Source organism: Oncorhynchus keta, unplaced genomic scaffold (assembly GCF_023373465.1).
Source record: "Oncorhynchus keta strain PuntledgeMale-10-30-2019 unplaced genomic scaffold, Oket_V2 Un_contig_2549_pilon_pilon, whole genome shotgun sequence".
NCBI lineage: Eukaryota > Metazoa > Chordata > Actinopteri > Salmoniformes > Salmonidae > Oncorhynchus > Oncorhynchus keta.
In genome coordinates, this window is record NW_026284474.1 from 118612 (window position 1) to 132471 (window position 13860).

The 13860-nt window shown below is 43.5% G+C and overlaps 1 protein-coding gene across 1 annotated transcript in view; it reads left to right on the plus strand.

Moving 5' to 3' along the window:
- The window catches only part of pald1a (phosphatase domain containing paladin 1a), a gene marked incomplete at its 5' end in the record, with an annotated part of 152399 nt that overhangs the window by 118191 nt on the left and 20348 nt on the right, over positions 1-13860 (plus strand). Inside the window, one exon of the mRNA XM_052506094.1 lies at positions 4098-4253. Within this exon, the coding sequence (XP_052362054.1) occupies positions 4098-4253 (156 nt within the window). The remainder of the gene's footprint in view (positions 1-4097; positions 4254-13860) is intronic.

Below are 13860 nucleotides of genomic sequence, written 5' to 3' on the forward strand. Positions count from 1 at the left end.
CTCACCCCTCTAACCCCCCAACCCCCTCCAACCTTGCCACTACAAACACTCTGAAGCATTAGTACTCCGTTCCAGGGTTAGCTCACCCCTCCAACCCCTCCCCCCAACCCCCCTCCAACCTTGCCACTACAAGCACTCTGAAGCATTATAGTACTCCGTTCCAGGGTTAGCTCAAGGCCCAAAGCAATCAAAGCTTCACATTAAAAACCTTCGTTCCTGACATTGACTAATGGGCTACATCCCAAATGGCTCCTTATTTAGTCCACCGTTTTTTTCACCATAATCCCTATGGGCCCTGGTAAAAGAAGCAGTGCATTAAATAGGGAATAGGGTGCAGGTTGGGACGAAACCGCTGCTAGAAGAGCCTCGTCAGCAGATACCATGGTGCCAGTAACCAGTTATTGAAAAAGGACCCCATTATCAAGGTTACTCAGCGTAGACAGAGAGAGAGAACGAGGTAAATGATTGTCATTGGATTCCATCTGATGTTTTTTCTTTTCTTCAGTTGGCCTGATTGCAAGGTTAGGCTTTTTCAGTTAGACATAAAGTTGGAGAGTGGAGAACGAGTAAAAATGTATGCCCACTTTGATACTTGATACTTATCTGCTACTGCACCGAACGAAGGAGAACACACTGAAATAGGAAGAGGGACTTCCTGGGTCATGTTCATTAGTGCACACCGTAGCAAATAGTATTCCGTTGTAAATTAGCGCTTCTTAAGTTCAGGTTGTCCCTACCCGTTTCGTTGTGTTTTCTTCCATTTAGTCTTAATGAATACGGGACCTCGATATCCGGCCTGGCTGCCAAGTGGGTTGGTCTATGCCCTCCATGGCTGCACGCCTGCCCAGTCATGTGAAATCCATAGATTAGGGCCTAATGAATTTATTTTAATAGACTGATTTCCTTATAAAACTGTGACTCACTGTTTTAGAAATTGTTTCATGTTGCGTTTATATTTTTGCTCGACAACCATTTTCATATATTTCTATAGATTTTAAATGAGATTTTAATCAAAACTGTAACTCTGCCACTAAGGAACATTCACTGTCTTCATGGTAAACAACATCAGTGTATATTTGGCCTTGTGTTTTAGGTTATTGTCCTGCTGAAAGGTGAATTCATCTCCCAGTGTCTGGTGGAAAGAAGACTGAACCAGGTTTTCCTCTAGGATTTGCCTGTACTTAGTGCCACTCTGTGTATTTATTTTTTATCCTGAAAAACGATTACAAGCATACCCATAACATGATGCAGCCACCACTATGCTTGAAAATATGGAGAGTTGTATTCATGTTCTGTGAAAACACTTTGTATTCAGGACAGAAAGTGAATTGTTGCATGTTTTGGCATATTTGTATTCTGTACAGGCTTTCTTCTTGTCACTGTCATTTAGTTTAGTATTGTGGAGTAACTACAATGTTGTTGATCCATCCTCAGTTTTCTCCTATCACAGCCATTAAACTCTGTAACTGTTTTAAAGTCACCATTGGCCTCATGGTGAAACCCCTGAGTGGTTTCCTTCCTCTCCTGCAACTGAGTTAGGAAAGACGCCTCTAACTTTGTAGTGACTGGGTGTATTGATACACCATCCAAAGTGTAATGAATAAGGTTGGATTTTTACCCCAATTTACCCCAAAATTGGCCCGTGTTACATTTAGTACCACTCTCCCCTATACACTCACAGCAAATTGGAAAGTGGTAATATGTTAACCATGCCGCTGCTAAAAGCTCTGGCTTTAAAATTATGCAGTTTGTGCATATTTAGGAGTTGTGAAATAACCAAAGTAGGAATGGAAAGCTGGGATCTACCTTTTAAAAAAAAACAATGGCCATTAAAACTGCAGTTTTCCCTGCGATTGGAAATGCACAACTTAAATGCACCTCGGGAGGAATATTTTGTCTCGCATAGAACACATGTAACATTATAACGTTAGACCGTCCCCTCGCCCATACCTGGGCGAGAACCAGGGACCCTCTGCACACATCAACAACAGTCACCCACGAAGCATCGTTACCCATCGCTCCACAAAAGCCGCGGCCCTTGCAGAGCAAGGGGAACCACTACTTCAAGGTCTCAGAGCAAGTGACGTCACCGATTTGAAACGCTATTTAGCGCGAACACCGCTAACTAGCTAGCCGTTTCACATCCGTTACACACAACAACAAGCCAGCAAGGTAGATCAACTATTTATTAGAATATAGTGTTGTATGATTTCTCTGTTCATTACTCATTTTTGTTGGCAGAGGAAAAGTCCATTCTAGCATCTTCAAAGTGCGCCTCGGCAGAAATTATTTTTCATGTTCCATGTTTATTTGCCGTGGTGGCAATCATTTAGATGTTTGATGAGTCGGAAACACTGCTGTGCACAGTCCTGGGTTCCCTGAAAATCATAGCAAATCATTTCTTTGTCCACCTATGAAGTGTGGAAAACGTTGGTATTGTTAGCCCTCATTTGCTCACCCATTATTTCTGAAGGTTAAATGTCAACCCGAGACCGAGATGGTATAAATGATATCCCAGGAGTCATTAGTGCGTAGAGAGGTATTGAATGGTTGGCTACAGTTCTAGCCTATCAGAGAAGACCTACAGCTATCTGACCTTTTGTCTGCTCTATGTGGTTACCTGGCTATTAAGGCCCGGTTGAAAGGGTTGCACTGTCATTTACTCTCACCAGGCTGTGCTGTGTTCATGCTTGGCCAAACAGACACCACGGAAAATAATGATAATACACTATATACTGTAGTACTCAGACGACACTATTATCCAAAGTGACATACATTTACTGTGTGTGATCTGATTCCTGATTAATTGAACCCATGACCTTCACGTTGCTAGTGACACAGTGTTTACCAATGAGACCACACCCATAATAATGACTTCTCTTTTCCCATGATTCCCCCTGGTCAGAAGTAGATGAGATATGTCTAGAGGTCAGTCTTTATATTATTTATCTAGGCAAGTCAGTTAAGAACAAATCTTATTAACAATGACGGTCTAGGAACAGTGGGTTAACTGGTCTAGGAACAGTGGGTTAACTGGTCTAGGAACAGTGGGTTAACTGGTCTAGGAACAGTGGGTTAACTGGTCTAGGAACAGTGGGTTAACTGGTCTAGGAACAGTGGGTTAACTGGTCTAGGAACAGTGGGTTAACTGGTCTAGGAACAGTGGGTTAACTGGTCTAGGAACAGTGGGTTAACTGGTCTAGGAACAGTGGGTTAACTGGTCTAGGAATGCTGGGTTAACTGGTCTGGGTTAACTGGTCTAGGAACAGTGGGTTAACTAGGAACAGTGGGTTAGCTGGCCTAGGAACAGTGGGTTAACTGGTCTAGGAACAGTGGGTTAACTGGTCTAGGAACAGTGGGTTAACTGGTCTAGGAACAGTGGGTTAACTGGTCTAGGAACAGTGGGTTAACTGGTCTAGGAACAGTGGGTTAACTGGTCTAGGAACAGTGGGTTAACTGGCCTAGGAACAGTGGGTTAACTGGTCTAGGAACAGTGGGTTAACTGGTCTAGGAACAGTGGGTTAACTGGTCTAGGAACAGTGGGTTAACTGGTCTAGGAACAGTGGGTTAACTGGTCTAGGAACAGTGGGTTAACTGGTCTAGGAACAGTGGGTTAACTGGTCTAGGAACAGTGGGTTAACTGGTCTAGGAACAGTGGGTTAACTGGTCTAGGAACAGTGGGTTAACTGGTCTAGGAACAGTGGGTTAACTGGTCTAGGAACAGTGGGTTAACTGGTCTAGGAACAGTGGGTTAACTGCCTTGTTCAGGGGCATAACGACAGATTTATTTTTTACCTTGCTCTGGGATTCGATCAAGCAACCTTTTGGTTACTGGCCCAAAGCTCTAACCACTAGGCTCCCTGCCTCCCCAATCTCATAGTCGTCTGATCCACAACATGAATTAAAGGAATAGTTCACCTAAAATAAAGTCTTGTTTCTCCTGCACTGTGTATTAGTTACCGTTGTAGTGTGGACGCTGTTGTTCACTGTTCACTAAAACAACTTTTAAATGTTTTTATGGTTACAGTTCTCATCCTTTGGTGTGGGGGCCCTTTTTTTAATATAACGACTCTCCTCTTTCCGTGATTCCCCTGCAGATTAAAAGTGGTAAGAGTGAGAAGGAGGTGCAGCAGCTGCTTCTGAAGAGTGTCCAGTATCTGGAGCGGTACATGTACCTGATCCTCTTCAACAGCTACCTGCATCTGGAGAAGAAAAACTCCTGGCAACGATCCTTCACCACCTGGATGCAACAGGTTGGTGGGCCTGCCGTTCATTCACACAGCACAACTCACAGGGGAATAATATAGAATCAAATAGAATAGAAGAGACTGGATGCAACAGGTTGGTGGGCCTGCCGTTCATTCACACAGCACAACTCACAGGGGAATAATATAGAATAAAATAGAATAGAAGAGACTGGATGCAACAGGTGGGTGGGCCTCCCGTTCATTCACACAGCACAACTCACAGGGGAATAATATAGCAGAATCAAATAGAATAGAAGAGACTGGATGCAACAGGTTGGTGGGCCTCCCGTTCATTCACACAGCACAACTCACAGGGGAATAATATAGAATCAAATAGAATAGAAGAGACTGGATGGTTGGTGGGCCTCCCGTTCATTCACACAGCACAACTCACAGGGGAATAATGTAGCCGTGGGCCTGGCCTAGAATAGAAGAGACTGGATGGTGGGTGGGCCTGCCGTTCATTCACACAGCACAACTCACAGGGGATAATAACGACTAGCAGTACACTGGCCTAGAATAGAAGAGACTGGATGGTTGGTAGGCCTCCCGTTCATTCACACAGCACAACTCACAGGGGAATAATATAGAATCAAATAGAATAGAAGAGACTGGATGCAACAGGTGGGTGGGCCTCCCGTTCATTCACACAGCACAACTCACAGGGGAATAACGACTAGCAGTACACTGGCCTAGAATAGAAGAGACTGGATGGTTGGTGGGCCTGCCGTTCATTCACACAGCACAACTCACAGGGGAATAACGTAGCAGTACACTGGCCTAGAATAGAAGAGACTGGATGGTTGGTGGGCCTCCCGTTCATTCACACAGCACAACTCACAGGGGAATAACGTAGCTGTACACTGGCCTAGAATAGAAGAGACTGGATGGTTGGTGGGCCTGCCGTTCATTCACACAGCACAACTCACAGTGGAATAATATAGAATCAAATAGAATAGAAGAGACTGGATGGTTGGTGGGCCTCCCGTTCATTCACACAGCACAACTCACAGTGGAATAATATAGAATCAAATAGAATAGAAGAGACTGGATGCAACAGGTTGGTGGGCCTCCCGTTCATTCACACAGCACAACTCACAGGGGAATAACGTAGCTGTACACTAGAATAGAATAGAAGAGACTGGATGGTTGGTGGGCCTGCCGTTCATTCACACAGCACAACTCACAGTGGAATAATATAGAATAAAATAGAATAGAAGAGACTGGATGGTTGGTGGGCCTGCCGTTCATTCACACAGCACAACTCACAGTGGAATAATATAGAATCAAATAGAATAGAAGAGACTGGATGCAACAGGTTGGTGGGCCTGCCGTTCATTCACACAGCACAACTCACAGTGGAATAATATAGAATAAAATGGAATAGAAGAGACTGGACTAGACTGGGCTGGAATAGAATAGAATATATCTTCATTGGGTTGGCCTCCCATTCACACAGCAGTAGAAACACTGACCCAATAGTAAATTCTGACCCAGAATGAGGTTATATAATTACATTCATCATTACTACAGTGCTGGGGTGAATTATAGTTCATTTCAGTCAATTCAGGAACTAAACTGAAGTATCAATTCCAAATACATTTTCCCTCATTTTGCTTTTCCATGGGGGAAAAAAAGATGCTTTTCAAATAAGAAAATTGCTTTTCAAATAAGAAAATTGCATTTCAATGAGGAAAATTCAACGTAATTGCCCTTAACCCAGTCACATTCACAGCGTAGCCTAGTGGTTAGAGCGTTGGACTAGTAACCGGAAGGTTGTGAGTTCAAACCCCCGAGCTGACAAGGTACAAATCTGTCGTTCTGCCCCTGAACAGGCAGTTAACCCACTGTTCCCAGGCCGTCATTGAAAATAAGAATATGTTCTTAACTGACTTGCCTGGTTAAATAAAGGTAAAATTTTAAAAAACTAAATAGGTGAATTAAATGTGCTTTTATATGTATGATATGATCCAACATCAACGACCAGTTATTACTGTTTTAGTATTATGCTGTATTCTTATATCCAGTTGTCAGATTTCCTCGTTTCGGTTTCTTTGACCTCTACCAGTCCAATGAAATGTCAGAATAATGCTGCTGTGGCTTATGAAGGAAAAGGCCCCCGTCAGCCCTTTTCTGTGCAGTGAGGAAACGCGTGGCAGGTTTCCAGACCCAGGCGATCTGATATCTGATCCACGGCACATACAACCAAACCCCCTCTGCACCCCTCGCTCCTCCTCACAGACTGACACATTCATCCATTCCAGCAGCTTCAGACAAGGCCAGCTGAGAATCAATTCCAGCAGCTTCATACAAGGCCAGCTGAGAATCAATCCCAGCAGCTTCAGACAAGGCCAGCTGAGAATCAATCCCAGCAGCTTCAGACAAGGCCAGCTGAGAATCAATCCCAGCAGCTTCAGACAAGGCCAGCTGAGAATCAATCCCAGCAGCTTCAGACAAGGCCAGCTGAGAATCAATCCCAGCAGCTTCAGATAAGGCCAGCTGAGAAATCAATTCCAGCAGCTTCATACAAGGCCAGCTGAGAATCAATCCCAGCAGCTTCAGACAAGGCCAGCTGAGAATCAATTTCAGCAGCTTCGTACAAGGCCAGCTGAGAATCAATTTCAGCAGCTTCAGACAAGGCCAGCTGAGAATCAATTTCAGCAGCTTCATACAAGGCCAGCTGAGAATCAATTTCAGCAGCTTCAGACAAGGCCAGCTGAGAATCAATTTCAGCAGCTTCATACAAGGCCAGCTGAGAATCAATTTCAGCAGCTTCAGACAAGGCCAGCTGAGAATCAATTTCAGCAGATTCATACAAGGCCAGCTGAGAATCAATTTCAGCAGCTTCGTACAAGGCCAGCTGAGAATCAATTTCAGCAGCTTCAGACAAGGCCAGCTGAGAATCAATTTCAGCAGCTTCATACAAGGCCAGCTGAGAATCAATCCCAGCAGCTTCAGACAAGGCCAGCTGAGAATCAATTTCAGCAGCTTCAGACAAGGCCAGCTGAGAATCCATTTCAGCAGCTTCAGACAAGGCCAGCTGAGAATCAATTTCAGCATTCATACAAGGCCAGCTGAGAATCAATTTCAGCAAGTTGGAGACAAGGCCAGCTGAGTATCAATTTCAGCAGCTCATTACAAGGCCAGCTGAGAATCAATTTCAGCAGCTTCAGATAAGAATGCAATTTCAGAGCTTCAAACAAGGCCAGCTGAGAATCAACCCAGCACTTCAGACAAGCCAGCTGAGAATCAATTTCAGCAGCCAGCTGAGAATCAATTTCAGCAGCTTCAAGGAAGGCCAGCTGAGAATCAATTTCAGAACAGGGCTGAGAAATCTCAGCAGCTTCAAGGAGCTGAAAGAATAGGGCTGAAGGAAGCAGCTGACAAGGTTCCAGCTGAGAGGCCAGCTGAATGTGTTCTGAACCCAGCAGCTTCATACAAGGCCAGCTGAGAATAGGTGAATTTCAGCAGCTTCATACAAGGCCAGCTGAGAATCAATTTCAGCAGCTTAGACAAGGCCAGCTGAGAATGTGGTCCTCGTTTCAGCAGCTTACCAGTCCAAGGAAGTGGGTCAGAATAATGACCACCCTGTGGCTTATGAACAGACTTCAGACAAGGCCAGCATGAGAAATGGCATTATTATTATTATACCAGGCGATTTGTACATACTGATAATGGCCAGCTGTTTAGGAATGTAACACTGTGTTGTTGTTTGTGTTGCAGTGTTGTTACAAGGCCAGCTGAACATTCATCAATGTGTTCCACAGCTTCAGACAAGGCCAGCTGAGAATCAATCCCAGCAGTTGACAAGGCCAGCTGAGAATGGTTAAATAAAGGTGAAATAAAGTAGAATGGCCAGCTGAGAACAAATCCCAGCAAGGACTAAGGAACAGTGAGAATGGTCTAGGAACAGTGGGTTAACTGGCTTCAGGAAAGTGGGTTAACTTGGAGAAAAAGCAGTGGGTTAACTGGGCTGAAGGAACAGCTGGGAACTCCCTTGTTCAGGGGGCAGAACGAGCTGGGAATTATTGACAAGGCCAGCTGAGGAATTCAATAGGGCTAGCAGGCTTTGGTACAAGGCCAGCTGAGAATGGTAACCACTAGGGCTTTGGAAGAGGCTACAGTGACTACTTTTGGTATGGTACTAGGGCCATTTTGGATGCATCAATGCAGAGGCAGGGCAGTTTATTAAACCAGCTGAAGAAAACAGCTTGGAACTGCTAGATGAATCAAGTTCAGGAAGATTAGGACAAGGCCAGCTGAGGAATCAATTTAAATAGGCCGTATGGCTGGCTGAATAAGTCAAGAATTTAATTAAACACTGGAGTGATAGATGTGCTGAAGATGAAGGTGCAAGTAGAGATACTGGAGTGAAATAGATGTGAGAAATGTAAATAGGTGCAAGACAAGAGATACTGGGAATCAATGGGCAGTAGATGAATGTAAACTAGAGATACTGGCCAGTGAGGAATGAATGGGAATGGTGAATCTGCAAGGAAGACTGGAAGTGATAGATGTGCAGAAGATGAATGGTCTAGAGATAGGCCAGCTGGTGAATCTGCAGAAGATGGGATAAGGCCAGCTAGAATCTGGGGTGACTAGATGTGCAGTAGATGAATCAATCCTAGCAGGCTACAAGGATAGAGCTGAGAATAGATGAATGGGCAAGGAGAGAGCAGGTTAGATGTGCAGAAGGCCAGCTGAGAATCAACTGGGTGATTCAGCAGCTAGATGAATGTGCAAGGAATACTGGGCTGAGGAATGTGCAGTTTGAAGCAGTAGACATGGTACTGGGTGAAGAATTTGCAGAAGATGAATACAAGGCCAGCTGAGAATGATAGACTGTCAGACAGAGGCCAGATGAATGGAATCAGAGATACTGGAGTGATAGATGTGCAGTAGATGAATGGTGCAAGTAGCTACTGGGAGTGATAGATGTGCAGTAGATGAAGACTGCAAGTAGAGATACTGGAGGATAGAATGAGAATAGATGAATGTGCAAGTAGAGATACTGGGGTGAGAATCAATGAATGTGCAAGTAGAGAGGCTGGAGGTGAATCAATCCCAGCAGCTAGATGAAAGTGCAGAAGAGAATGGGAGTGATAGATTGCAGTAGCAGCTAGAGATACTGGAGTGATAGATGTGCAGTAGATGAATATGCAAGTAGAGATACTGGCACAGTGATAGATGTGCAGTAGATGAATGTGCAAGTAGAGATACTGGAGAATGTAGATGTGCAGACAGATGAATGTGTAAGTAGAGATACTGGGGTGAATGTGCAGAAGATGAATGTTTGCAAGTAGAGATACTGGGGTGATAGATGTGCAGTAGATGAATATGCAATAGAGATACTGGAGGTGATAGATGTTTCAGAAGTGTGAATTTGTAAGTAGAGATACATGTAACATGTGATGTCATCTAGTTTCCAATATGTTAACACTAGAGTTTATCTTGGGGTGATAGATGTGCAGTAGATGAATGTGCAAGTAGAGACTGGGGTGATAGATCCTGTGCAGAAGGTGAAATAAGTAGCCAAATGTAGATGTGCAGTAGATGAAGTGCAAGGTAAGAACTGTGATAGATCTGCCCCTGAAGATGAATTACCCACTGACTACCTAGACAGTTACCCACTGTTCCTAGAACAGTGGGTGATAGACTGTGCAGAAGATGAATGTGTAGGAACAGTAGAGATACTGGGGTGATAGATGTGCAGTAGATGAAGGTTTAACTAGAGATACTGGGGTGATAAATGTCAGGTTCCATTCAGATGAAGGCAGAGATACTGGGGTGTTACCCTGTGCAGAAGAGGAATGTCCAAGTAGCAACTCTTATGGGGTTAGATGTGCAGAAGGTGAATGTGTAAGTAGAGATACTGGGGTGATAGATCCTCCCTTATAGACCATGGAGTAGATCAGTATTTAGTGATAGATGTGCAGTATCCTCCTCTTATGACAACATGCAAGTAGAGATACTGTGATTTAGTCATAGATGTCCTTAGATGACCATCCTCCTGTTATAGACAACATGTTAGATGTACAGTAAGATAGATTTAGTCATAGACTGTCCTTACCTTCACCATCCTCCTGTTATAGATGTGCAGAAGATAAATGTATTTAGAGATACTGGAGTGATAGATGTCATGTTATAGATTGGACATGTAGCTAAGATAGAGATACTTTAGTGATAGATGTGCAGCCTCCTCTTATAGATGAATGTTAGCAAGTAGGTGACTGGAGTGATAGACTGTGCAGAAGATGAATGTGCAATAGAGATACTGTTAGATAGATGTGAGTAGATGAATGTGCAAGTAGAGATACTGGGGTGATAGATGTGCAGTAGATGAATGTGCAAGTAGAGATACTGGGGTGATAGATGTGCAGTTAGATGAATGTGCATTTAGAGATACTGGGGTGATAGATGTGCAGAAGAGATCGGTGATAGAGATATATGATAGATGCAAGTAGAGATACTGGAGTAAGATGCAGAAGATGATGTGCAAGTAGAAGATGACCAGAAGATGAATGTAGAGATACTGGAGTGATAGATGTGCACCTTAGATGAATATGCAAGTAGAGATACTGGTGTGATAGATGTGCAGAAGGTGAATGTTATAGAGATACTGTTAGTGATAGATTTGTGCAGAAGATGAATATGCTTAAGTAGAGATACTGGGGTGATAGATGTGCACCTTCACCAGATGAATATGCAAGTAGAGATACTGGGGTGATAGATGTGCAGAAGGTGAATGTGCAAGTAGAGATACTGGGGTGATAGACAGATGATATGCAAGTTAGAATAGAGATACTGGGGTGATAGATGTAGGCATTAGATGAATATGCAAGTATAGAGAACTGGGGTGATAGATGTGCAGAAGTGAATATGCAAGTAGACCATACTGGGGTGATAGATGTGAGAAGATGAATGATTTAGTCATATTACTGTCCTGATAGAGCCTCCTCTTATAGATGAATATGCAAGTAGAGATACTGGGGTGATAGATGTGCAGATCCTCCTGAATATGCAAGTAGAGATACTGGGGTGATAGATGTCACCAAGATGAATATGCAAGTAGAGATACTGGGGTGATAGATGTGCAGAAGATGAATATGCATGTTATAGAGAACATGTTAGACTAAGATCGGTGAGAAGATGTATTACTGCTTCACCATCCTCCTCTTATAGACAGAACATGTGATAGATGTGCAAGATGAATATGCAAGTAGAGATACTGGGGTGATAGATGTTGCAGAAGATGAATATGCAAGTAGAGATACTAAGGGTGATAGATGTGCAGAAGTTATAGAGAATATGTTGAGTAGATGCAGAAGTGATTTAGTAGAGATACTGGGGTTCAGATGTGCTTATAGATGAATATGCAACTAAGATATTTGGGGTGATAGATGTGCAGAATCCTCCTCTTATGAATATGTTAGTAGAGATACTGGATTTAGTGATAGATGTGCAGAAGATGAATATATAGAGAGATGTTGGAGTGAAGATCAGAAGATGAAGTGCAAGTAGAGTCCTTACCTTCACCATCCTCCTCTGTGATAGACAAATGTTAGACTAAATAAATAACAATATGGGGATGAGGTAGTTGGATGGGCTATAAACAGATTTAACTAGACTTGCCTAGTTAAATATAAAATGTCAGGCTCTATTCAGGCTGAAGACGCACATGAATCTGTCATTACAATATGTTAGACTAAGATCTGTGATTTAGTCGTAGGTATTACTGTCCTTACCTTCACCATCCTCCTGTTATAGACAATATGTTAGACTAAGATCGGTGATTTAGTCAGTGATTTAGTCGTAGGTATTACTGTCCTTACCTTCACCAGCCTCCTGTTATAAACAGTGGAGCAGCAATAACAACCCAAAAGGGGATCCAACTTTAAAACATCCTAATGTTAATATGACCGATGTTCTCCGCCCCTGTTCCTCCTGTCCCTGAGCTGGAATAAACCGATTTGAACAGATCCTTCGTTCCACTATAAAAACATTGAATTACAAAAATAGACCGGAACGATTGCTAATGAAAACAGTTGTTGAATACAGAAATATGTGAGGTCGGTGGTTCGCTCAGTCGGTTTGGGGCGATATCCTTCCTGTTATGATTAGGTGGAAGATACACTTGAGTTAACAAAACATTAGGAACACCTTCCTGATATTGAGCTGAACCCCCTTTTGCTAACTTTTGAGTTTTGGATCCCGCGATGCAGTTGGCATCAGGTGCTGGGACTACTACTACTCTGTCCAGGGGACCTCCCGACCAAGGCCGGGTCTGAGGAGTTATTTGGCGTAGCAGCTAGCTATCAAGTTGGCAGGGTTTTCTTGAGGGCTTGAACGCAGCTCGCGACAAGGTTAGCCATTGTGGCTGGGACCGCGGATTGTCCCGGGTTTGTGACTGTCTAGATCCCTGCTGTTTGTTTGTTTGTTGTTTTCAATCTTCTCTGTGACCTGCCCTGTCTGGAACTGTGAGGAGTAACAGTGTAACCTACGTTGATAGCTACCATGACAAAGACCAAAGCCGCCAGGTGTACCATTGAGAACAGTGGTGTCTCTCTATCACAGGTAAAGGATCTTAAAATTGAACAAAAAGAGTTCTACAAGCAGTTGTTACCACGACAAGAAAATAGCTTCAAGTGTTTTGTCCAAATACTGGTGGATTCAACTAATAAAAGAGTGAACGACCTGACCAGAGACATCCAGGACCTGAAGAACTGTTGCAGTGTGTCACGGCCGTGGCTGGGAGAAGACCAAGGTGCAGCGTGGTGAGCGTACATTTCTGTTTATTAGGTCGCCAAGGAAACGACCGTGAAGCTTAACTTAGGCTATGATGCATCTAACAAAGTCAACTACCCACAACGAAAGGAGGGAAAGAGGGCTACCTAAGTATGGTTCCCAATCAGAGACAACGATGGACAGCTGTCCCTGATTGAGAACCATACCCAGCCAAAACATAGAAACACAAAATCATAGAATGCCCACCCCAAATCACACCCTGACCAATCCAAATAGAGACATAAAAAGGCTCTCTAAGGTCAGGGCGTGAAAGCAGGAGGATGACAAGATGACCGCAATCTAAGTAATTGAGAGAGGACATCAGTTCTGTCTGTGAATCCATGATAACAATGACAGAGAAATCAGACTCGAGGTACAGTCAAGACGGAACAACATGGTTGTAGACGGAATTGCAGAATCTCCACATGAGACCTGGACAGAGTCTGAGGACAAAGTGAGGTAAATGAAGATGGACCACAGGAGGATTGAGGTGGAGCGCGCCCACAGGACTGGAAAACCCACCACTGGCCCAAGTGACAGGCCCAGACCGATAGTGGTCAAGTTCCTGAGGTTCAAGGACAAGGTAGCTGATCTTGAAAGGGCCAAGAAACCGAGAGGAACGTACCGTGCATTTGGAAAGTATTCAGACACCTTGACTTTTTCCACATTTTGTTATGTTACAGCCTTGTTCTAAAATGGATTGAATATTTTTTTTCTCCATCAATCTACACACAATATAATAACAAAGCGAAAACAGGTTTTTAGAATTTCTTTGCCAATGTATAAAAAAAAAAACTATTACATAACTATTCAGACCCTTTGCTATCAG